Below are 25,472 nucleotides of genomic sequence, written 5' to 3'. Positions count from 1 at the left end.
ACTCAACACAGCCAAAAAATAAATAAATTTAAAAGAAGAGAGTAAGGGAGCACCCTGGATAATCTGGGCAGGCATGATTCAATCCAAGCTACAGGGCTACCGCACTGCCCTCAACGCTGAAGAAGCCGGGAGTTTTTTTTGCCTGGAGAATGTAAGAGAGGATTCCTGGACTAGGGACACCAGGCACAGATCAGAGAACTGATACCATACTGAAGAGAAAAGGACTAAGGGACTGGATGCTGCCGTACTGAATCCTGAATGCAAAGAGTCACCCCGCCTTCTTCCCCAGTGGGCTCAGGGATGCTGCCAGGCCGACCCATCCCATCAGGAGTGGAAGGACTCCTGTGGGGAATCGGAAGGCAGACCTAAGGAGACCATCACTAGGATTCCCCGGTGAGCAGCCCAACCAGGCCACTCTAGAGAAACTCAGACTACACACCTCCCCATTTGTTCTGGACCATTAAATTAAATGCCCATGATTAATCATTAGCTGACACAAAAGGATTACCTGATACCTGAGGTTAAAGCGCTAATATACAAGACAAGGTATCCCCAGTCCTGGTCTCCCCCAGACCACAAAATAAATAAATAAATAAATAAATAAGCTACCAGCAAATAAAAAAACCTTAAACCTTGGAGGAATTAGAATTACGTGAGAAGAAAAAATATCTGTCTTCAGGTGTGAGAAGATATTATATCCAAGAAACAAGCATAGAATGATATAAAAAAATGACATTCAGAAAGAGTTCTTGGAAATCAAAAACCGGATAGCAAAAGCTGAACAACTCAACAGAAAGGCTCGAAAGATACAGCTGAGTGAATCCCCTCCAAAAAAGAGCAAAATGACGAAATGATGCCAATAGGAGGTCAGAAATTGAGGGACTCTGTCCAGGGTGTGCAACATATAAATAACGGAAGCTCCAGAAAGGAGGGGGGACGAGGGGGAAACCCGACAGCAAGTTTATCTGTTAGTTTACTTTGACCCTCAGGCCTCCCAACCCAGATGCACCGATCAGCAGACCATCCACCATGGTGGATACAGACCTTGCCTTTTTCTTAATCCAGAACTTCTCTAGAAAACACTCCTAAGAGAAGGTAAATGGAGTCATCTTCCTCTGAAGAAAGAATTCGGATCAGGGGTTAATCCTTTCTCCTCACAAGCAGCACAAGAAACAGGCGATCCATCAAAAGAGAGGAGAGGAAAGTCAAAGAAAGAAATCAAGCAAACTCCCAGGAAATTCTCAGGAAAGTAGAGGAGGTACCAGGACGAGGGCTGGCACCAGACCAAAAGGACAAGAAGTCTGGTCTGGAGCAGGGACTCAAGACAGAAACGTCCCGAGCTGTTAGCACCAAAGCCTCTGCTCGTTTCATAGGGCTCGGCTAAGAACAGAACGTTAAGGTGATGCCGGCCCCGGGTCTTGTTTCTCCTAGGCTTTTATCGACATGCGCTGGAGACCTTCCTGCTCTCCAGATCAGCAAGAGGAACCAGCATTTCCTCCCACAGACGTGCTCAGCTTTGGCTTACTGCTGAAATCCAGAGGATGGCTGTGGTGAGCCTGAAAACTGCAGTCAGCGGTCCACGCCCTCTGACCATATTTCTGCCAGACACGGCACGGCCACACGCCCCAGGACTCATTCAAGTCCCTGCTCACTGACTTCCCCAAGGGGAAAGGGCTCTTCAAAGTTCCCAGGGAAGCGGAGGCTCGCCCTGCCCCGGAGAGCCCATTATATTGTCTGGCGAATGTCATCAAACAGTGGCAGTGCTGCCCTGTGCCCTCACAGCTCAGTGTGTGCTTGAGGCCCAGTGTTTTCAAAACCACACACGACATTGTTTCAAAACACCTCCACTGGGGGTGAAAATAGAAAAAAGCAAGGAAATCGTTAAACCACAAGTCAGTACAGTGCTCACTTTGGGGGAAAAGGTGGAGAATTCAGCTACTGTTGGGTGTTAAGATGGCTTCTACAGTAGTGGTAGTGTTCCTTAACAGTGGACGCACTGTCCATTTTATTATTCTTTAGACCGTATATTTATACTGTATATGCTCTTCCGTATGTATGACACATTTCACGGTTGAAAAAAATGATATAAACTCATAATAGCAAGGAGAACTGAAGGGGAAAACCATCAAGAAGCCAGAGACTACATTCTGGAAGGTATGAGCACATGAAAAAAAGAGCATGCATGATTGAAATAAGGTCCAGGAAAGCCACAGGGAGAAGAGCAGCAGAAGGGTGCAGGGGAGAAGGCCCGGCTGTCCAGGCTCGGGCCTCGGAGCCCCATCCCCTGCAAGAAGATGGTCGCCTCCATGCCAGCCACACTCCCAGCTGTGAGATCATGCTTGCTCTGCACCCCACCCGGCAATTCCTCATTATTTCTCTCCGTCCGTCCTTGGCATCCGTGACCCGGGTGGCCCTCTGCCCTGTCAACCCCGAGAGGGGCGGCAGCTCAGCTTCCCAGCCCCAAACTCCAGTTGTCCAGCCACTTTGGTCAGCCTCAGAGCCTTGTTCCGGCCAGAGAGGCCCAGGACTTTGGGCCAGTGTTTGGCTCCCGGTCCAGACCCCTTCGGCTTCTGCTCCTGCACATTAGGCGTCAAGGACTCCTCCAGTCTCAGAAAGTCACGTGTGCCGAGGCTCCCAGAGCTGGGGTTTTGCTCAGGCTCTGCAAGGCCAGGAGGGAAGTCCCACTCCGCGCCCATAACTCAGGTGTCAGCATGGGAGGGGGCCTCAGAGGTCATCTCGTCTGCACTGTCTTTGGAGGCCCAGGCGAGATCTGTCCAAGGCCTCAAGGCTGGAGATGAAAGTCAGCTGTGCCTTTCCAGAAGGATCTGAGCCTGTGTACGACAGACACCAACTGGGGGCAAAGGCTGCGCACCTCCAGCCCCTGCCTGGGCTCTGCACGGTTTAGAGACAAACACAACTGCACACCCGCCCAACCCAGTGCCACTCAGCGGTGTCCCAGGGGCAGCCCTGCAAGGCCTCAGTGCATCCAGAAACGAGCAGTCTATGAGCTCAGCGACCTAACTGCCCTCTGTTTGAAGAGGCGTAGCGGTTTTACCCTGCAATTGTAAAAGAAAACCACGTTTCCCGCAGAAAACTTGGAAAGTACAGAAAAGTCTAAAGAAGAAAATAAAAATCACTCATAACGCAACAAGTGTGGGCTGCCGTGGCTTTGGCATCCTCATGGACCTCTTTTAAAAGAAACCATGTCCTCAAACGAGCATTTGTTGGGTGGGTCACAGGATCCAGGCCGTGGCGCACGCCCTCCTCCCCCAAGGTCAGTGCTGAGTTTGTCAAGAAGATGTAGGCGACCCTATGGCTGGCTTCACGCAGGCCGAGGAGCGGCGGGCTTGGGACCCGGCCGGCTGCACAGGCCCTCCCCTCCTCTCCACGGCCACAGTCCGACGCAGCTCGGCGACTCCTGTGGCTGCAGGCAAGGCCAGAGGGACCAGCAGGTGAGAACTGCAGGGTCCACAGTGGAGCTGCACCCGTGGGCCATGACCAGGGAGGCACTGGCGCCGAGTCGGCCCCTGCTGGCCCAGCCTCTGGCGCGGCCTGAGGCTTTTCCAGGAGAGTCTGCCCTCAAGCTCCTCCGAGCAAACAGAGCAGAGGAGGAGGGCTCTGCTCTGACCTGGGCCTCCTGGCCACTTCTCCCAGCCTTCCTGCCACCCTGGAACAGACTTTCAGGCCCAGAGTGGCTACCCAGGAGAGCCGTGGGTGGTCTCGCACTATAGCCCCTGGGCCAGGCTCGGCCTTCTTCACCCCGGGGGCCCGGTCTGGGCCTCACCCCCTGGCAGACAGGGACTTGACTGAGAACACGAGGGGACACTGGCGTCCTTCAAACCCCCTTTGCTTTTCTCGGCCCAGCCCAAACCTGCATATCTGAATGGGAGCCCCCAGGGCAGGATCTGAATCTTGCACAAATCAGCTGCCTGGCCGCACGCACTACCCACAGCTCTGCTGGACAGAGGGATACATGGGAGGGAAGGAGGGAGTCAGAGGGGCTGAGGCCACAGCTAAGAGGGGCTCCTGGCCATCGTGAGAGCTGGCGAGAACCTCACGTGGCGGCGATTCCAGCCACCTGCCGCAGGGGAGGAAGGCGGCCTCAAACTTAGCAACAGAGAGAGGGCAGGAGGCGGGAAAGGTGGAAACTCAATGAATGCAGGTCTCCTCACCACAACAAGTTACAGAAATTGACCTTTATTTATTGTACTAAAGTCTGTTTAACTTTTGATACAAAGGAAGGTTTTAGTACAGAAAATCCCAGTCTGTCCGAACAGTACCTGTGCACACTGTACCATCACCGTCCCACCCCCGCCGCCCAGAGCAGCAGCCCCGCAGGGCGCCAGTGAGACCCCTCGACAGCCTGCAGGGGGTCCCAGTTGTCTGAGCCAGAACGCGTGTACCTGTGAAACGAAGGGCAGCACTGAGGACTGAAACGTGTCTCTTTTCGAACAACTGTGCAAGAAAATATATCCCTTTTTTAAAAAAACGTCACTATGGCTAAACTATAATCTAGTGTCTAGAATTACAAAGAATAAAATGAAATCAGCGATTTCTTGCTAGTAAAATGAAATGTTAGGAACAGTATTAAAATAGAGGTCCTACCCCAGTGACACTTACCCGGAGCCCCGTACAGTACCTATTATTAAGAGGACGCACAGTTTAAGGAGGAACCAGATCAAACCTTCAGCCAGAAACATCCAGCGTCAGAAGCGGTAGGAAAAAAAAAAAAAAAAAAACCCACACAAACCCCAAACAAAGCCATCCCCGTGGAGCACTGCTCATGCTGTAAGCGCTGGAGCCAAAACTAGATAGATCCCGGTTCCTCTTTTTTTGAGTTTTGACAGTGACTGCACTAATTCTTAAGCTTCCGTAAGGGTTCTCTGCTCAAAGTCTGAAACACGAATGTTTTTATATCAAGTAGAGCTGATGTGCCCGCCCCACTCCAGAGCGCTTAGGAATTACCCTGCAAAATCTGCACTGGTAAAGGCTGTCACTGTTCACACAACCTAAAGAGGACCCAGTGGCATGCATCAGCCCCAGCCTAACACCCTGCCTGGAACCGGCTGTGTCACAGTGAACCCGTGAAGCTCCGAGGGCCAGAGAGAACGCTGGAATCATGGATGCAGGTGGACGAGAAGAGGACGCAGAGGGCCGGACACGAAGTCTGAGGGGCGCGTCCGCGAGACGGGCCCAAGTCGCCCTCCTCTGTGCAGGAGGGGAATACACTGCCGCCGGAGAGTCTGCCCCACAAAGGCACTGGTTCCGCGCCCGCCGACGGTCGAAGCATCCGCACTCGCAGGTCCTTCCAGGAGAGGTACCACCAAGGAGCATGAAGTCTGTCAAAGCTCTGGTCCCACTGACAAGAACCTCCCAAAGCAAAGCGGCCCCCAGCGAGGCTCCAGAGTCTTCTCGCTGAAAACAGGCACAAAACCAACACCAAAGCGACAGTGAGGAAGAGGGCAGGGGCTGGGCAGCGACAACATGGAGCCGTTCAAGTAAACATAAACAACCGAATACTTAGAAAAGGCTTGTAAACTTGTGATCTGAAAGGTTCTCTTTGCAGCATCTCTGATGAGCTGGCTACGAGAAAGGTTGGTGTCGAGCCCCTCTACAGAGTCTTCTGTCTTACAGCGCACGAGTGAGAGGAATAGAGTCTGCGGCCCTCTGTCTACAAAGGAGGTGCTTCTGGAGTCCTGCTTCATGGATCCTTCCCCTTCGCGTTTATATACAGAGGCGTCTATCTTTAGTCGCTAAAGAGAGCTGAGCCCGGCAGTCACGCCGGCGGCCAAGCTGCAGCCGTCCCCAGCACCGAGTCCTAGAGAGGGCTGGCTGGGATCCACAGGACTTTATTCTGCTCTTGATTGACCATTGCCAAGATCTGAGCGCAAATGCTCGACAGGGCTCCTCCCTGGACGACCCCTGCAAGAGAGCCCCCAAACACACACGTCATTGGCCCAGAGGAAGACCCCAGGGTGAAGGCAAATAAACACATCTTTTACTCTTCCTGGCGTTCTGCCTGTTTTGAGCTACCTGGCCCTCCTGCCCCACGCCCGCCTCTCACTCTCTTCCATCAGTGAGAAATGGGAAAAGAAAAAATAAAGAGTTGAGTGCAAATCACTTCGGCTTTTTACCTATCCCTCTCGGCAACTGTTCCATAGGATGTTAAAATTTTACACTCAAATGAAGGCTGGTGTCCCATTTTGCCAGGCTGCCCTGGTCCCTGTAACAGGGATGACAGGATCTGACCACACACGTGAATGGCCAGGCCCCACTGCAATGATGCTCTGGGCTGCTTTGCCTAGTCATGCAATGGGGAGTCCCAGCACACTGGAAGGCAGTCTGGGCTGTGTTGTGATGGTCCGATCGGCAGCAGGATTCTACAGGTGACAAGGTTGGGTCTCGGAAGCTGGGCATCCCATGGCCCAGAGAAGATTCCCAGCAAAGATGATGGAATGTCTCCAGCTCTGGCTCAGGCCTGCTCTGCAGGCTTTCAGCACCACAGCCCGGCAGACACTAGACCAGGGCTCTCTGCGGGATCCACGGAACAGCGCCGAGCGCTGGCTGCTTGCCACAGAAATGGACAGCGAGGGTTTAGAAACTGCTATGGAAATGTGACAGAGTAATTTTACATCTGTTGAATCTTACAAAAAGTCAAGGCTTTTATTTTGTTAAGTTTTGGAGTTTTTAATGTTCTCTTCTCTAGTACTTGTTAATGTATCTGACTGAAATACTGGTCTGTAATGGACTGGAAATTAAAACACAAACACACATGACGCATACGTAGACAGAAGCACCGAGGCTGGGTTTTGAGGCCAAATGTTGCATGAGAAGCACCGAACTAGATCACAACACTCTCCACAAGTTAATTAAAATCACTGTCTCCACCCCTCTGTGGCCACGGTGTTATTATGCCCCCTACAAATGACTGATTTCATGGAAGAGGTTGAAAGTCACAAAGTGAAATGGCAGTTGGTCAACTGGAACCCTGCTTCTCCTGGTTTGCTTTGCTTCAAAGACCAGAGATAGTGAAGGTGCAGCTTATCTTCAAACTTCACCGCAAAACTGGCCTGACCTGGAAGGCGCTGGGGACAGATGGTCACGGCCACCACCGCCGTGCTACCCGCCCAGGGAACGCTGGAGCTGTGCTACAGGGCGCCTGTGCAGCCGCCACACAGGGCCAGACTGTGACCCAAGGCCAGAATTAGTGGACTCTACCTTTGGACCTGCAACTTCCTGAAGCTGCCCTGGGCCTGCCATCAGACCAGCTGTGATGAAAGTGCTCACTGTGACAGCATCCACCGGGCACCCCGGAAGTGCGGGCTGTTACCACTTCTAGGAAGGACGTCCTTGGGAAGCCTGCATCCGTCCCCGCCGCCTGCTCCTCCTCTGCAGGCCTGACGCACACCTACCTGTGAAGAACCTGCTGTACTCCTGCTCAATCTTCTGAGCCGTCTCAAACTGCTCTTTGGAATGCCTCTGAGTCACCTTGTCCTTCAGGTAGATGGGGTCTCTCTGCTCCCTGTTGGGACATCCAGGGAACCAGGCTGAGCTTCTCACCTCCCCCCCGGCCCTCCCACCTCTTTGCTTCTCTGCCCAGAGTAACAGGGGTCTCCACCACCACAGGGCCCCCATGGGATCCCCCTGGTAAAGCACAGCCTGCAGGCTCCACGGGGAGCTCCGGGCAGAGAGGGGCAAGGTGGGAACCCCAGTGTATGCACACAGAGACCAGACCCCTCAGCTGGCGCCCGAGTGCAGGTATCAGAAGCCCGGAAGCACAGGAAGGCAAAGTGGAAGAGGACCTTGGCAAGCCGTTAGCCCAACCTGCACAGAAACTCAAGCCCAGTGGGAGCAGAGCCCCATCCACATCACGAGGCAGCTCCTGGCAGGGCTGGACCCAGGCCAGGCCACCCAGTTCCTGTGCTGTTGTGAGTGCCCAGCTGAGAGGCAGGAGAAGGGGAAAGGGGCTGGGAGTCAGGAGGGGAGACAGAAAAGCTGGACCTACTCAGGGAGCGGCGGCAGCATCCAAAAAGCACGGAGAGTGGTGTGGAGGGAGGGCTGTGCTGGGTTCACATGCCTGGCTCAGTGTGAGATGGGGGCTCGAGGGGGAAGGCCGCTCCGACATGGGATGCCTATTTCAAGGCCAAGGGGCCCCCCACCCCACGGCTTTGAGCCAGCAGCACCTCCCCAGCAAGGCCCCAAGCCAAGCCCCCGAGGAGCCTGTCACCTACTTGATGTGTTTGGCGCTCTTGTAGTGGATGAAGATGACGATGGGGTAGATGTGCATGTGGTGCAGCCGCTCAATGGCGTGGGGGGCGACGTCCAGGAGACAGTGCCGGTTCTGGGGGGAGGGAGAGAGTGAACACCTGGGCAGGTGCGTGGCCGGGGCCTCGGGAGCACTGGACACTCCAGCCTTCCTCTGCCACCGATGGGCCCCACCCCTCCCCTGACACTGCCCTGCCTTGCCCTGTAAGTGAACATACAAGGTTCTACCAACGAACGAGGCAGCAAAACCAGTCTTTCGTTAAGACCACACATGATACATGGAGGGGAAACCTCATCTGGGAAAATCTCTCCCCACAAGCCGTCAGCTGTGATGATGGTCCAGGCTGGGAACCAGGGCCAAGCGGGGTCTGGACGACCCTACTCCAAACTCCCTTTCCTGCCTTCACCCAGATATAGGAAAGCGCTTCCTAAAGCGCTACCCCACCTGGCCCCAGAAACCTTACTTCCGCCAGTCCAGGCAAAAGAAGATGCGGAGACTCGGCGGGGGGCTGAAGCAGGGGAGGGGAGTGTGGGTCTTTGCATGGCTGTGACTGAAATGCATCCCATGAATCCCCTGAGCCTCCAGGCAGAGTACGAGCCTCCAGGCAGAGTACGAGCCAAAGGCAGGCCACGGGCACCCCGAAAGCTCCACTGAGGGGGTCCACCCTTTGGCAGGCTTCCTGACGTCCCGGGGCACCCCTGACTGGGGCTCGTCCACTTTAACTGGGCAGTCTGCACTGACAGCTGTAAGAAGTCAACTCCCTCACGTAACAGGAGGGATCCAAAGCCTGGCGGGGTAAACTGACCACCCAGGAAGGATGCAGCCCAGAAAGCGCCCACATCCTCAGGCTTGTGAGGGACGCTTTTCCAAAAGATTTCCCCACTTCCCCTCATACTACCTGGCAAACAGACCCCAGCGTGTTCACAAGCCTAAAGGCACGTGGCAACGGCTCTTATCCTTGCAGGGTCGTGGCCCTGATGGAAGCCGTGCCCCTGTCCCTAGAATGAGGCACATCAGCTCAGCACACAAGCTCAGCAGAGGCATTCTGGGACCCTGTTGTAGAAACCCCTGCGAGGGGCCTTTCCTAGAGTTCAAAGCTCTCGTCAGAGCCCCTCAGAGAGGGAGAGGTGACACACGCACAGGGCGACTTCTGCCCAGGACTAGCTTCCTACTCACGAAAGCGGAAGCACAAGAAGCAACGGGGGCCAGCCCCCTGTAGGTTAACTCAGACTAACGGGACACAGGCGAGCTCATGAAGGTCCGAGAGACATGCAGGGCAGATGTGCAAAGGTACAGAGCCCGGACACGCACTGGGGTCCAAACCCCGGACTCAGAGAGGCGCTCCCATCCCTTGGTCTGAAGCAACAGGTACCTTTTCTGTGATCTCCTTTATGGAAGCCACTGTGGTCACATCGAAGTGGCCACTCCTCCGCTTATAGTCGACAAACAGGCAGTCTTTGACGCCCCGCTCGATGGCCTGCTGGGAGGCCTTCATCACCTCTGCAAAGCACAGACACAGGAATCAGGAATGCCCTGGTACCATGAGCCGTCACTGCACGTGCCAGGAAGAACGCTGCGCAGAAGAGACTTTAGGAACCCAGCCCTGCTGTCCTCGCTCCCGGACAAAGAACCAGAGGCTGCACACTGATCTGAGCCAAGTCCAGGGGACACTGAAACATCCTGGGATCCATGCCCGGGAACAGGGGGAGGAACACAAACACAGGGACAGACACAGCCCAGCAGGCACACGGGCATCCCTTACCAAGGGGGCATCTGCAGAACTTGCCGGGCACCTCGTTCACGAGCATTTCTTTCACCACATCCAGTAAAGGCCCCAGGATCAAGACGGGCCTCAGGGAGGTGCAGTCCACCTTCTGGACCCGCTGATAGGCAAGGCTCACCGAATCTGAGGGAGAGAGGGGAGCAGTGTCACGGACACCCACCGGGAGCAGAGGGAGGAAGGGGAGGGGCTGGGGACCCACGGCTCCCCTGACCTTGCTTTTACCCCAGGGAGGCCCACCTCCTTCACTCCACAAATCCGGAGCCAGCTACCCAGCTCACCCTGGTTTGTCTGGGACTTGCCCAGTTGTAGCACTGAGAGTCCCATACCCCAGGCACACCGGGGCCCGGCCGCTCCTGGAGTCCAGCAGAGTGTCCCTGCTCCACGGACACCCAAGACACTGCAGCACTTCATCCCACTCAAATGCTTCCGTGTGTGTCCAATGCGCCCTCCCCTCACCCCTAGTATATATTCTCTGCTCTCTAGAGAGGCAACCTCCCCTGAGGTAGGCGTGGTCATGTGACCCAGGCCTGCCCCGTGGGGTGAGCAAACTCTCCCCCTTCCCGTGAGCTGAAATGGACAGGACCGGGTGCAGTGAGCCAGCTCTGATCCTGCAGATGAGAACAACCCTCAGGAAATGACAGAACCACAGGACAGAAGGGTCCTGGCTCCCTTATGATCCCCAAAACAGAGCTGCCTCCCAGGGATTCCCCCCACCAGCTCAGACTTTTATGTGGCAGGGAAATAAGCTTCTTATCACACTTCAGCCATTGTTGTCTGGTCTCAGTTACAGCAGTCAAACCAATATCCTAGTTGATACACGTAGTAAAAACCTCCCCTTCCACCAAATGAATAAAAAAATCCTTGCAGGAAGTGACCTCCTAAAAACCAGCAAGCAAATATCTTCTTGGCACCTCCCCTGAACCAATCGCTATGCCGGCATCTCGGAAGCACTTTTAAAAAGAGTAGAAAGCACAGTCCCTGCCACTGCAGAGCTCATGCTCTAACCAGGCTCACCGACGGCAACAGGTAAGAAACAAGACAACCATACAAGAGTTGCCTGCCAGCTCCAGGCAGCGGGACAAGAAGCCTCACCCTCGGGGGGTGGGAGTGGCGATGAGGAGGGGCAGAGCTGAGGGGAGGGTCGCCTGAGGTGGGCTTGTGAGGAAGGGTCAACGAGAGGTCCGGCCCGGAAGGCCCGTGACTAGGAGATGAAGGAAGACGGACCAGATGGCAGAGCTTTAGAGGTGAACACACAGGGCGGTGCTCGGCTCCACAAACGCCGAGCTCACAGGCAGAAGCGCACACATTTTTTTGGTCTGATGATTATCCAGGCACGTCTATATCGCTTCCTATACAGCATTTCTCAACCTGGTGACCAGGTGATCCGTTATTAAAGCAGGGGGAGGGTTTGGTGATCACATTCACTGTCCAAGACCCCCGCATACTTGTGACTGAAGGCTCTGTGGAGTCCCAGGGCAAAGAACTTCCTCCAGGAAGAGATAAAAACACCCCCTCTTTTAAAACTTTGAACATTACAGATAAAGCCAGGCATCCTCTCCAACACCTCTTCTCCAGTCCTGGTCATCAACAGTTTCCTCATAACCACCGTCACAGTTGGTTATAAGGATATAAAGTACATCCTCTTCCAGGTGTCATTCTCACATGTTGACTTTTACAGGCTCAAAACACCTAGAAACTATGTTTATGTACGTCCACGTGCTCAACAAAAATGACAAGATACATTTTTGTATCATGATACATGCAAAAATACAGGACACGTGCAACATTCCGCAACTCCCTCTTCTACTCAGTCTTATGCTTCCGAACCGCGTCCCTGGTGATGCACATTGATCTCCCTAACTCCTTCTGAACACCCTACGGGATGGATGCCCTGCACCTATTTATCCATTTCCCTGTGTACGGACACTAAGTCACTATGTCTTCAACTTAACTTGAACAGAATCATCTCCTCCCCTAATGATTATTAACATTCCACACTGAGGGGCACCAATTTAGAAGATTCCTTTTCCTCCCCGAATAATCTGCTCTGTCGGAAGTCCTCATAGTTACAGAATCATAGGGGGGCTACAGAGCATCTCGCAAGCACTAAATCCAACAAGAGTCAGAGGTCCAGAGAAAATAAAAAACTCCCTGGGAAGGGTAAATACACAGACAAATAGACAATCTGGAAGTAACCTAATGTAGTTATGAAAACTGCTTTTAAAACTGGTATAGATATTAAAACCAAAAGCATAAAGGTAATAATAAAACTACGCTAATGTTCACATAATGTAAAAAGGATGTAATTGGTATCATCCATAACATAAAGGGGGTGGGGGGTCAGGATCCCAGAGATGTAAAGTAGAGTTTTTATACAGGATTGAAATTAAGCTACCATCAGTTTACAATGAATTGTTATAACCTTAAGATGTTTTATGTAACTGCAGTGGTAACCAAAAATAAAGTATCTATAAAATATACACAAAGGGAAACGAGAAGGGAATCAAAACATGTCACTATAAAAATTTTTTAAAAATCAATGAAATACAGAAGGCAGCAGCCAAGGAGGAAAAGATAGACAAAAAAGCAACAAGACATACAGAAAACAACTAACAAAATGGCAATAGTAAGTCCTTCCATATCAGTAATTACTTTAAATATAAATGGATTAAATGCCCCAATTAAATGACGTAGATTGGCTGAATGCATAAATAAAAAAGATCCAATTATATGCTGTCTACAAGAGACTCACCTAAGCTCTAAGGTCATTCATAGGCTAAAAGTGAAAGGATAGGAAAAAAAATAATTCATGCAAACGGGCACCTAAAGAGAGCAGGGGTGACCACAGCTGTATCAGACAAAATAGATTTTAAGACAAAAACTGCCACAAGAGACAAAGAAGCACATTATAGCATGATAAAAGGGTCACTTCTCCAGACAGATACAACGATCATAAACATATATGCACCCAACATCAGACTTCCCAGATAAGTGAAGTGAACACTGATGAAACTGAAGGGAGAAACAGACACCAACACAGTATTAGCAGGGGACTTCAATACCCCACTTTCAGTTATGGATAGTACAACCAGACAGAAGATCAATAAGGAAACAGCATTTGAACAACACTACAGACCAACGGACCTGACGGATTCCCCCCTAGAGCCTCCACGGGAGTGTGGACCTGCCAGCACCTTGATCTTGGCCCAGTGGTACTGATTTTGGACTTCTGGCTTCCAGAACTGTGAGAGAATAAATGTATGCTGCGCTGACCACAAAGCTTGTGACATTTGTTACAGCAGCCCCAGGAAACAGATACACAATGAAAGCCAGAAGACAATGAATTATATCTTTAAAATGCGTAAGTAAAACATCTACCAATCTAAAATTCTATATCCAGTGAAAAATCTCCAAAATGATGGGAAAATAGACCAAAAAAACAAAAAAATAGAGAATTTGTCACCAACAAACCTGCATTACAAGAAATGCTGAAGGTCACCATAACATCGAGAAAATGGTAGTTACATGAGGTAAAGGATGTGTTAAACTAACCTTATTGTGGTAAACCATTTGCAACATATACACCTATCAAATTATCATCCTGTACACCTTAAACTCGCACAATATTATGTGCCAGTTATATCTCAATTAAGATGGAAAAAAAAGAAATGCTGAAGGGAGTGTTCAGCTGAAACAAAAGATCAGAAGGAAAGAGAATTGCAGGAAGGAATGAAGAATAATGGAGAGGATAAATATAAGTGAATAACTGACATGCAAATCAGTAACACTGTTGGATTTAAAATATATGTAAAATGAAAATGATAATGCAAAAGGTGGGGGGGAGGTAAAGAAGTCGTCACAGTGCTCTGATGTTTTAGAATTAATAGAGAAGCGGTCAAAGCAATGATTCATGTTAGCAGTAGGTCAGAGATATATATCATGAGGGTTGCTGGAATCTACCCCCCCGCCACCACCACACAGTAAAACAAAATGATTACCTAAAAACTAACAAATGGGGGGACAGAATAATAAAAATGCTTGATTAATCCAAAAGGAAGAAAAGGAAGTGAAGGGAACATAAAACAGGCAGGACAACAGAAAAAAAACTGGAAGACGGTAAATATATCAGTCATGATTTAATCAGTGATTAAATACTCTGATTAAACGAGAAAGATTGTCACAGGTGTGTTCAAGTTGTGAAAACGCCTCGGGATGTACACTTTTCTGTAGATGTATGTGCGCTTTTCTATACATATTTATATCTCAATAAAATGAAAAAAGATGAAGTATCACAGTGGGTTGAAAAAACCCTACATGCTGCCTGCAGAGCCACGTAAATATAAATCTACAGAAAAGTATAAAAGGATGGAAAAAGGCAAACTATGCAAACACTAACCAAAAGAAAGCTGATGTGTTAATAATACTTAAACAAAATAGACTTTAAGGCCAGAAACATTTCTAGACATAAAGAAGGACATAATGATGAGTCAATTTAACAGTACGATATAACAATTTAGAAATAACAATTTAAAGACCACTTCAAAATACATAATGAAAGAAAAAAAAAAAAAAAACAACCCACTGAAGAACTGAAAGGAAGACTAGACATATGGCTGTTTTCCAAAGACATCCACTAGACATACACCAAATACACAAGAGATGGTGTCTACGGAAGAAAAGGGAAGGGAGAATCAAGCAACTATTACTGCCAAAAGGTGAAGAGTGTATTTTACATTTAAAAATGTAAAAACCTACTCTTAGCTCAAAGGCCATATAAAAACAGCCAGACTTGACCCACAGGCTATGGCTTGCCAACCCCTGTCCTCACTGACAGTGACCTGTGGGCCATGAACAAAGGTGGGACTCACTCAACTCACTGTGACTAAGGCCCTAACTGAAACACTAAATAAGGAAAGAGAGGAGGAGGAAACCAGATGTCCCACCTTCTGAGACCCTCTGCCACCTCCACACCCTGCCAGCAGGGAAGGCACACCTTCTGGGACAGTGGACACACACGGGGGTCCTCGGAGCAGCATTCACAGGAGGCTCCTGCTTCACAGGACAAATGAACCCTTCCACGGGGCAATCTGCCGAAGGATGTCTGATGCTGCCTAATACGCAACTCCAGGACTGGGTCAGCACCTGGCCCTGGGAGGATCTTGGAAGAATGGACACAGGAGGGGACTTCCCTGGTGGCGCCGTGGTTAAGTATCTGCCTGCCAATGCAGGGGACGCGGGTCGGATCCCTGGACCAGGAAGGTCCCACATGCCACGGAGCAACTAAGCCCGTGCGCCACAACTACCAAGCCTGTGCTCAAGAGCCCGTAAGCCACAACTACTGAGCCCACGCACCACAACTACTGAAGCCCACACGCCTAGAGCCTGTGCTCCGCAACAAGAGAAGCCACCGCCGTGAGAAGTCCGTGCGCTGCAACTAGAGAAAGCCCGTGCGCCGCAATGAAGACCCAACACGGCCAAAAAAATAAGAAAAAAAGAATGGACACACACAGGAGTAAGGCCAAACACGGCCAAAGATCTGCACAGTGGCCCTTGGTCACCAGCAAGCAGCCAGTAATAACCCCAAAACAAACTGGAAGCAATGCACTGGGCAGACACTGCATTTTGCGCACCCAATACCCATCTTTCCTTTATTCCTTACTAACAGAACCTGCATTACTGAAGCCAGCAGGTCACCAGTGAAAGTCCTGCCTTCTCAGCCTCCCTCGCAGACTGAGCGGCCAATGAGGAATAAGTGGGAGACCAAGGGTGGGGTTTCCAGGTAAGCTGTTTAAAGAGGCACACTTTTGCCGTGCCCCTTCCTCCTCCCTGCTGCCTGAACGTGGACGTGATGGCAGAAGCTGCAATGACCATGGGAAGACCTTGAGGATGGAAGCCACATCCTACAGGTGGTAGACACTCTGAAGACAGTAGCACCGCCATCCCAACCCAGACACACATCCCTGGATCAGTTATGTGTGAAAGCAAAGCAAACTTCTATCTTGTTTAAGTCACTGTGGTGAGGCTCCTGTGGTCAACAGCACACCTCATCCTGCGAGCCTGCTGGAGAAAGCCAGCCCAGCCACTTGCCTTCAAAGAGTGGAATGGAGTCGTTGGAAAAGGTGTCCAAGGCAAGGAGGTCTCTCCCATCTTTGGACCCGCTGCGTTTATGCTTATGTTTCCTTCGAAAGAAGGACCTGCGTGCAGCCGCCGAGAGCGTCTTTGCGGTGGTGTTGTCATCCTTGACTTCAGACATGCTGAGCCTCCGGGAGAATTCTTGGTCCATCCTGTGGACAAGAGTACAGCAGCGCTGCGGAGGGCCCAGGGACCATCACCTCCCCACATGCCCAGCCGCGAGGAGAGCCAGAGCTGGGGCTCCAGGCTCCTCCCACATTCTCTACAGGTTTCCTGGCCGCTTCACCACCCACGCTACTGAGGACGCCATGGTGCCACTGCTGTGAGGGTGATACACACACACCAGTGCTGGGCAAGCTCTCAGAATACAGGGCCACCTCCTAGAGTCAGACGAGGGTCAGAAGGAGCTGCTAAGACAGCCTTCACGCATGACCGCTACAAGTTATGCCTCCTGCCACCAAGAGGAACGAAGCACAGATAGACACTGTAACACAGGAAAAACCTTGAAAAACATCACGCCAAGGATAAGGAGCCAGTCACAAAAGACCACGTGCTATATGACTCCATTCACGTGAAAGTCCAGACAGGGAAGTCTACAGAGACAGAACGATCAGTGGTCGCTCAGGGTTGACAGGAGGGGGCAGGGCAGACAGAAAGACAAGGCGGGGCAGCTAACGGGTCTTCTTCCTGAGGTGACGAAAATGTTCTCAAATCGACTACGGTGATGGTTGCACATCTGTGAAAATACTAAAAGCCAGTGAACTGTACACTCTGGGTAAATTGTATGGTATGTGAATCATGTCTCAACAAACCTGTTAAAAACAAAAAAGTGCTGTCTCCTAAGTTGCCCCTGTGCTTCCGTATAGCACTGACTTAAGTACAGCACTGACCTACACTAGGACCAAAATTGCTTTTTGGACAAGCAATCGTGGCAAAACGTACAGACCAGAAGCTGATACGAGCATCAGTATAAACCCCCATGAGCCCCAGCCCGCATCCCATGGGCATCCCCGCAGGTGCCGCCCGCCCCAGCCCCAGGCCCAGACTCGAGAACACTCACACGTATTTGCTGGGGATCTGCCCGCGCTGGATCTTCTGGGCATTCTCATCCAGCTGCCAGGCCATCCAGGACCCAAATGAGCCCTGGGGCAAGGTGTCATCCACGTAGAGGATGTCATCTTTCTTAAAGCTCAGCTCATGCTCCACCTCTGCCAGCCGCTCATAGAGGGCCCTGGACCGGGCAGTGGAGAGGGCAGGTCAGGCCGCTGGCTGCCCTTTACAGCCATTCTCCTAGAGCCGCTCTCCTGCTCTGAACTTTCCCCAGACCCCAGAGGCTGATCAGGTCCAGCCTCGCCCCAGCCTAGCAGTGGTTCCCAAAGAGGGGAGCCCAGGCTCTACATGACAGGACAGAGACTGCCCTTTCCTCCCCTGAGACCAGGCTCCCTGGAGACAAGGGCTGCCTCATGCCCATCACATAAAAGACTTCTTGCCAAGGACCAAGGCCATTATCTCCATTCCAGATGGGCCTTTCCCATTGGCGTCCCTCCCCTGAGGCAAGGCTGACGGTTCCTACAGACTAGAAACTTCCCGGAAGGGAAACATGCCATCCTCAACTGAGGAGGGGTTCCCTAGAGACAGGGACCCCCACCCCACCTCACGGTACACGGTCGATCAGTGCTTTCCATTCTCGTGTGGCCTCAGATCTTAGGGGACATGAAGAAAGCTGAGCACCTCCCGGAAAACGCCCGAAGCCTGCCTCAGACACACACTACATATAGTACTTCGGGGTACCGTGGATGCCTTGACACCCACACACGCTGCAGAGGGATCTGCAGACCTGGGTCAGAGGAGACCGGGAGAGGAGCCTAGCCCACAGGAAAGTGAGGCTCTGTGGTCTCAAACTTCCCCACCAGGCCCTAAACCCTAAAGAGGGAGCCCATCTGGCCCTGGGAGCTTTCGAGGGTTTTTCTAAGTCATAAGCATCTCGTCGTGAGCTTCCAATTTGGGGCCCAAGTAATAATGCTCACGGCCCCACCCTTTGGGGGCAAGAAACATGGGGACATTCACAGGGAACAGCCTTCACCAAAAGCCCCTCCCCTAGCCCCAAGTCCCCGGCAACCCTGGCCACTGGTACCTGATATAGAAGCTGTCGCCAGGCAGGCCCTTGACCTTGGTGAACTCCTCAGGGCGGTACTGCACCTTCAGGCGGACACTGTCCTTGGGCTTCAGCATCTCCACATAGACCTCCTCCACTGTCTTGTTGCGCACGTCCAGACTACCGTACTACCCAGAGACGGAGGACTGGGGTCAGAGGGCAGAAGCTGGGCATCTTGGGCACCCGCGAGAGGCCAGGTGTAGGGTAAGGGTGAGACTCAGCATCCCGTTCACTGGGCATCCATCTGCCCCACCTCCGCAGGTAAGGCTGAGTCCTCTGTTGAGTGTCTGCTCTACCCTCAACAGCTGCTCCCAGGAGAAACCCTGTTCTAGTCCCCTCGCAAGTAAGGCTTATTGGAAACACAGCCCTTCACCTTGCTTATGCTCCTTGCTATCTTTGAGTACCTACGACCCACCTCCCCCACCCAACAGGAGACCCAATGAGCGGGAGATGGCCCTCGCCATCAGACCAGTCCTGAGTCCTCCCACTGACAACAGAAGAGCATCTCCCCTTCGGACACCAGTGCCCAAGCCGGGGCCCCCCTGCCCGCTTCCCCATGATCTACCCAGTAGGGGTCTGGGCAGCATCCAACACCCACACACAGCGGTCGCCAGCAGAGGCTGTGCTCCTCCACCTCCTGTGCCAACTGAGACGGCGGCAAGCCCGACGTGCGGGCGGAGAGCAGCCCGGCTGCTGCTCAGAGGGCGCAGAACTCACCTCAAGGACGAGGTCCCCAGGCACTAGGCCGTCGGGGCCCTTGGCAGGACTGTCGTCCTCCACCTCGGCCACGAACACCCCATGCAGGTTCCCACCACATAAGTGCACGCCAAGCTCCAGCTGGGACTTCTTGATGAAAACAACTCGTGGTTCTGGGGTCTTCTTGGTGGCATCTCCCACCATCCTTATGGGGAGGAAAATGAAGCTCTTCAATTGTGCACAGGGAGGGAGGAAGACATGAGAAAGATGAAACAGTGGTGACGCCCTAACCGTTTTCTGCTGCCCCCCCCCCAACCCCGCCACGGTCTCACGAGCTCTCAGAACCACAGGAGCCGGGAGGCGGGCCGACACAGCCTCTAGTTCTAGTGACCCGGTTTGTAGGCAGGATGCTGAGGTTTGGTAGAGGTGAACACGTGACCCCGGGTCACAAAGCCACTTGGGAACAGAGTGGACATCAACACCCCTGCTTTCCAGCCCAGCTGTCCATCACACACCATGGGCTATGTCTTGCCCACCTGGACTGCACTTGTTTTCCTAACTCTATTCTTCTGCAGAGAACTGCAGAGCCAGGCTCACCAGCCAGGGCACAACTCATCCAGCAAATGTTTACTGAGCAGCTTCTATGGCCCAGATGGCACTAAACCAAGAAGCAGGGCCCCTTGCCTCAAGGAACTCACAGCACAGGGACACTGAAAGGCTGGCAAACAAACTGAGTGAAGGAGACGGGACAGCAACAGAACCGAATGAGCAGGACCTCAGCGGGGGAGCCAGCTGGTGACGAAAATTTTGCTGCAGGTAAGTGTAGCCATAATGGGCACAGTGAACGGTCACAAGTAGGAAAGCCCTGAAGATGTCCCAGCTTCCAGCCTCAAACTTCTGTGAACAGTTCATTAAAGTCGAACCCGAGAAAGGGCTCTGTCCAAGACTGAAGAGTGACTGCCTCAGGACCCAGCCTGTGTGACCCTCCCCCACCTCCCCGCCAGCTCCTGCCCACACTAATGCCGCTCCCTCCTCCGGACATCTCTTCACGCCCGCCCTTTGCACGGCTAACCCCTGCTCATCCCGTGATGAGCTGTGACTTAGCTGTCACTGCCCTGCCATGCTCCTCATGACTGTTCCATTGCGGCCCCTGGCGCCCCTCCCAGCACTCCGGCCGTGCTGCACATGCCTGGACACTGGTCTGCCACCCTCAAACCTAGAGCTCCTTGGGGGCAACACCGCTGTTGATGGCCAGAGCCCGGGGCCTGGCTGGGGGATGACCGTGGGATTCTGTCTAAGGACAGAACCAGAAAACAAGTGAGTGAGAAAAGGAGGAGAGAAAGAAAAAAGGCAGAACTAAGAATAAGTCAAGTGAGAAAACGAAGAGAAAAAAAGGGAGAGAGGGCAGGACGGAGGGAGGAAAAAAGGACTGGCGTGCTCCCCACCCCAAATTCTGACAAGCCGGTGTGCCGTCTGCAGCGCAGGGCGGCGCTGGGACCCACGTCCCCCAGAGGATGTGCTTGGGCCCCAACAATGGCCCCCCGGACCCACCCCGCTCAGCCAAGTGCACGGATGGAAGGCTTGTGGCATGCATCTGCTGACCTGGAGCCGGGGGTGCTCTGCTTGGCCGGGGGTGTGCCAGGGCCCTCGTCCTGCTCCATCAGTGGGTCAATGACAGAGGGATGCTCCGGGGTGGTGGCACTGCTGCCCTGGAGAGTGGAGTGGGGACTGACAGGGTCCAGGTGGGAGCTGGGGACAGGACAGGAAGAGTGAGGAGTAGCATGCAGCCGGCCGGAGCCACCCCATCTCTGGTGGCGACCAGGTCTGGGACGTGAACAAGGACCAGGTCACGCAGCTCTGTGACCCGAACCCTGAGGAGAGCAGGCGCCTCAGGAGCCTGGACTCGGTCACCCAGCTGCAGGATCTGCCTGTCCTCAACTCGGGGATCCTCTGCAAAGGGGTCAGCCTGGCGACCCGTGAATTCACTGTTCTCTTTTCCTCTGCATGTGCATTTCAGCCCTTCCCTTCACAGGCGCTGCATGGCAGGGGCACGTCTCACCCTTTCCTCACCTGTCCTGCCACCCACAGCACAGAGGCAGACGGGGGCAGGTGTCCAGTGTCTGCTCGTGGAGTGGGGCCAGACCACTCTGTGGGAGCATCCGCCCGGGGCCGCAGCTCCTGCCTGCTCCACATACCCATGCCGGGGCTTCCTGCTGCACGCGGGACCCAGCCACCCGTTTCCACACCCTATTTCAGGAGGGAAAACCATCCCTCCATATGTCCCTTCTCCAAAACCCAGGGCTGGTCAACTCCTCTCTCATGGCAGCAGAATCCCCAGAACTTGCAGCTGGCACGTAGGTCTCCCCACAGCGAGCCACGCACCTGCCGCACCCGTCTCTCTTCCTGCGGCCCCCATGCCCCCTAGGAGGCCAGGGCCTCACCTGGACCGGGAGTGGCCGCTCAGCTGGTGCATGTGTGGGTTGTACTGGGCCAGGATGGTGATGGTGTCGCACTGCTGCCCGATGATGAGCCGGGCCTGCTGCTCCGTGGCGCTCCGCAGGTTTATGCCATTGAACTAGGAGACACCAGGAGCGGGCTCAGTGATGGCAGAGGAGGGCGTGGAGGAGGGCCTGGGGACTCAGGAAGGGAGGAGAGGAGAGGAGAGGAGGGAGAGGACGGCAGCTCCCGCTCACCTCAAGTAACTGGTCCCCGTACTCAAGGCCGGCCTGGTGAGCGATGCTCCCCCCGGTCACCTTGGAGACGTAGACACCGCCCTTCTCCCCGCTCACGATGGAGATGCCCAGCGGCTCCGAGCCCTTCTGCAGCTTCACATGGCGTGGCTCCTCCACGTAGGGCCTTGGAAGAGAGCCAACAGTTTTGGGGACTCAGGCTCAAAGGAAAGGTCTGGGGAAGATCTGAGGTCAGGCATGCAATCACTACGCAGAAAGGGCCAGGGGGCACAGACGCTCCTATGATGACACAGCTGGATGGGAACACGATGAAGTCCACCTTTGTACGACGGTGATACACAACCCCATGCAATACAGACACGACCCCCCACCCGCGGATGGACACAGAAGCACCCAGTCCCAAAGACACCAAGAAGGGTCTGTGTGAACTATAAACACTGATATGCGTGGGGAAAAGGCACGCAGGTTTCCCTAACAGGAGAGGAGTGGCCTCACAATGTGCAACGTACAAACCTCCAATGGGGTCTCAAGACGCCCTTGGGGCAAAAGGACTGCTTTCTGGGGTGATATTCACCCAAGAAGGGGCAACATTAAATATCAGTTTTTATATTTACCAGGACACAGGAGGATGCAAAATGATCATGAGATTAAGCTGCTGCAAACCGGAGGCACTAAAAAGGGAGCGGGGAGGCTGGGAGCAAGGCGGCACCATGCACCCACTGGCCCCGGGGAGCCGCCCACCGCACCGCGGGGGATAAGGGGCGCAGGGGGGGCTGGGGTGGGGACCTCCTGTCGGGCCAACCTCACGCTCCTCAGGGAGGAGGACCTGGGCCTGGCAGCCACAGGCAGTCTCAGGAGGGATCTGTGGTGGTGGAGGCATCTGGAAGGTGCAAAAGGTTAGAAAGCAGAGCGGGGGTGATCGGAGGAGGAAGACAACCACAGACGCCTGGAACGTGACAGACAGACAGACAGACAGTTAAGTGACCCCGAGCCGCCAGGACCCCCGCTGCATGCTGCCCGAGCTCCTCCTCAGGACAAGACTGCAGCCAAAGGCCAGGGGAGGGGACAAGCAGAGCGCCACCCCCGAGGGCTCCCTCCTCCAGAGCACATGTCAGGGAGGGGTGGGGGGGTGGGGGGGTGGTCCACGTGCTGAAGGGCAGGCAGGCAGAGGGGGGCCCTTTGGGAGGGAATCCTTACTTTTTAATCCCCCGAATGATTTAAAATTTTTATAATATGCACAAGAGTTTTGTCAGAACAATAAGGCTGCTTTGTAAAAGAAGTTCATAAAGTATACTTAACACTACAAACAGCTTAAAACATAACATTAAGGAGGAAGTTTATGTATGTAAAACAACATAAATAAAGCATGTATTTAAACTGTATATATACATACACACACACCTCAGAAGGTGAAGTAACAGCAACTGAATCTCGGGTTGATGAGATTATGTGACTTTTTTCCTTTCTACTTTTCTAGTTTCCCAGTTTTCTATAACGATAGTTAACTTGAGACTGAGCAAAAGAGGGACTATTTTTAGTAAGTAACCCATTCTTCAGTCAGGTCACACACGTTAAAATTTATGTCACCTAAGCGCTGTGAAGGCAGGAATCACCGACACTGACGCACACACTCGCTCACACACACACACCGGTTCTCTGTGCACCGCGGAGAAAGCTAAGGGGATGTCTGAACCGCATGTGATAAGGCCCCTTCTGCTTCTAAGGAGCCCCCTTCAGTGGGGGGAAAGTCTTGTTCTCTCAGTGACCTGAGCTGGGGGTTCGGTAAAACCTCACACCCCCAGGGCCGGTTTGTGCTCCTGTCTGCACGATGCAGGTGAGGCCATCATGAACACGTCCACGCGAACTGTGCTGACTCCCCTGGGGGCCCAGGCGCCTTGGCGGTTATGGGTACGCTCTGTTCTCCAGTTTACACTTGCCAGGTATGCTGTCTTACAGGTTCAGATCGTAAATGAGATTTTCTTAACTATGGGCCCACCCAGCAGCGTCTCTCCCATGGCTTGCAGCTACAAGGGTCCTCAGCTTTCTGGATGTAAGTGGAGGAGAGTAGGTCTAGTCCTAGATCCTAAGTGACTAGATACAGGTAAGTTCAAGTTTAATCCAATCTCCCACTAGGATCTAGACAGAACCCTTTAAATAGATAGATACGATCTGGTAAATCCCACTCTGAAGAACACCAGAGGTGGATGAGGAACGTGCAGAGCTTGTGCAGGAAGGGACCAGCCCTGAGAGGAGGCACGTCTGGACTGACAGCTGAGATCGGCCTGCATTTCAAAATGAACCAATAAATGGCTAAGCTGTACATGTATGCTTCACACACTCTCTTCCTATGTGTATTTTATCTCACAATAAAAAGCTTGGGGGGCGGGGGGAGGGAGCAAGCGATACAGCTGTGTTCTGGGGCCAAAAAGAAAAGGGTAAGAAGGAGTCCTGGGACTTCCCTGGTGGTCCAGTGGTTAAGACTCCACTCTTCCACTGCAGGGGGCAGGGGTTTGATTCCTGGTTGGGGAACTAAGATCCCGCATGTTGCGTGGTACAGTCAAAAGTTCAAAAAAAAAAGAGTCCTGATTCTAATTAGTATAGGCCAGTCACTAACCATGTGACCACAGACAGACCACTCCAACTTTCTGGCCTCAGTTTCCTCATCTTTAAAATGGGGCCGATGACGATGCCGCTGATCACAGGGTTATGTGAGGACTTCACGACTTATTACGTGGAACGTGCTTAAGCAAGGGCCTGGGGAGCAGTGAACGGCATCACTCCATCACGGTCACTGTCAGGTCGTCCCCAGCATCACGTGCTGGAGCCCCCCTCCTCCCGTGGGCACTCAGTGGAAGGAGCTCACCCTGCTCCTCCAACTGGCCATCCACGTGCGCCCCTCCTCCTGCATCACGTGTCCACAGGACTTCCTCGTGACGTCCTGGAGCAAGACACCAGGGGATGCTAGGCGACCCAAACGCCTGCAGCCTCGCCGGAGGTCAACTCTGTCGGAACTCCCCAAACCGCACCACGCCCGGGGCCGAGGGCGCGGCCGAGCGCTGGCCCGCTACAGCAGCGCGCCATCCTCCCCTGTGCCCACTCACCTGTCCTTTCTGCGCTCCCCGAGGGCCGCGGGGTTGATGGCAATCCTGGGCAATGTGGCGGCTGAGGTCTGGGATGGGCTACAGGAGGACAGGCCTTCGACATTCAGAGGAGACTGCGGGGGAGTGCTGCACTCCGAGTGGGACAGCGAGCCTGCCGAGAGGGGTGGGTGAGGGCCGGGCCTGCACCTCCGCTCCCGCAGCCCGGACGCACGGCCATGCGTGCGGGTGCCTTGTGCCTCGTGCCTCACACTCCCCCCTGCATCTCCCGCCAGGGCCCGGGTCCTGGCCCTGCCAGCATAACTGATGGCTGAGACCGGGAGTGAACTGTGAGCGGTGCCCAGACACCCCACCCTGAGGACGGAGGGTGTCAGCACGGGGAAGGGCCACTGAGAAGTTCTCACCTCTGTCAGAGCCCATGACAGACCGCGGATATCTTGGCGTTGATGGGATTTTAATGCGTTCTGCCTTAAACTGCAAGTTGCTCGAAGACCCTGTGGTTCCACAAGGGGACAAAACTTTAGGCCTGCAATTAAACAGCACCCCTCACTCCCTCACCACCATCCTAGCAGTCAGGAAACATACACGGTTATGACAGAATGAAAGTGGGCCCTGCCATTTATCCCCAAGGGGGTCTCAACGTGGAACAGTC

At 53.3% G+C, this 25,472-nt stretch overlaps 1 protein-coding gene across 2 annotated transcripts in view; it reads right to left on the bottom strand.

The window, feature by feature from the left end:
• Positions 1-4,181: 4,181 nt before the first annotated feature.
• DLG5 (discs large MAGUK scaffold protein 5) overlaps positions 4,182-25,472 on the bottom strand; it is a 120,792-nt gene continuing 99,501 nt past the window's right edge. The window contains exons 19-33 of one of the 2 annotated variants that reach the window (XM_060285987.1): positions 25,225-25,314; positions 24,824-24,974; positions 22,525-22,602; positions 21,726-21,888; positions 21,474-21,607; positions 20,635-20,781; positions 19,054-19,237; positions 18,316-18,464; positions 17,242-17,412; positions 16,137-16,333; positions 10,029-10,172; positions 9,639-9,766; positions 8,232-8,341; positions 7,413-7,522; positions 4,182-5,922 (exon numbers count right to left, since the gene is read on the bottom strand). In XM_060285987.1, coding sequence (XP_060141970.1) covers positions 5,819-5,922; positions 7,413-7,522; positions 8,232-8,341; positions 9,639-9,766; positions 10,029-10,172; positions 16,137-16,333; positions 17,242-17,412; positions 18,316-18,464; positions 19,054-19,237; positions 20,635-20,781; positions 21,474-21,607; positions 21,726-21,888; positions 22,525-22,602; positions 24,824-24,974; positions 25,225-25,314 — 2,060 coding nt within the window. In that variant the 3' untranslated portion in view covers positions 4,182-5,818. The remainder of the gene's footprint in view (positions 5,923-7,412; positions 7,523-8,231; positions 8,342-9,638; positions 9,767-10,028; positions 10,173-16,136; positions 16,334-17,241; positions 17,413-18,315; positions 18,465-19,053; positions 19,238-20,634; positions 20,782-21,473; positions 21,608-21,725; positions 21,889-22,524; positions 22,603-24,823; positions 24,975-25,224; positions 25,315-25,472) is intronic. The other variant, XM_030862710.2, reaches the window with a different exon arrangement.

The sequence above is a fragment of the Globicephala melas genome, chromosome 16, assembly GCF_963455315.2.
Source record: "Globicephala melas chromosome 16, mGloMel1.2, whole genome shotgun sequence".
Classification (NCBI taxonomy): Eukaryota; Metazoa; Chordata; class Mammalia; order Artiodactyla; family Delphinidae; genus Globicephala; species Globicephala melas.
The sequence above is the reverse complement of the archived record's forward strand: the minus strand, read 5'-3'. Positions and strand labels throughout refer to the sequence as shown.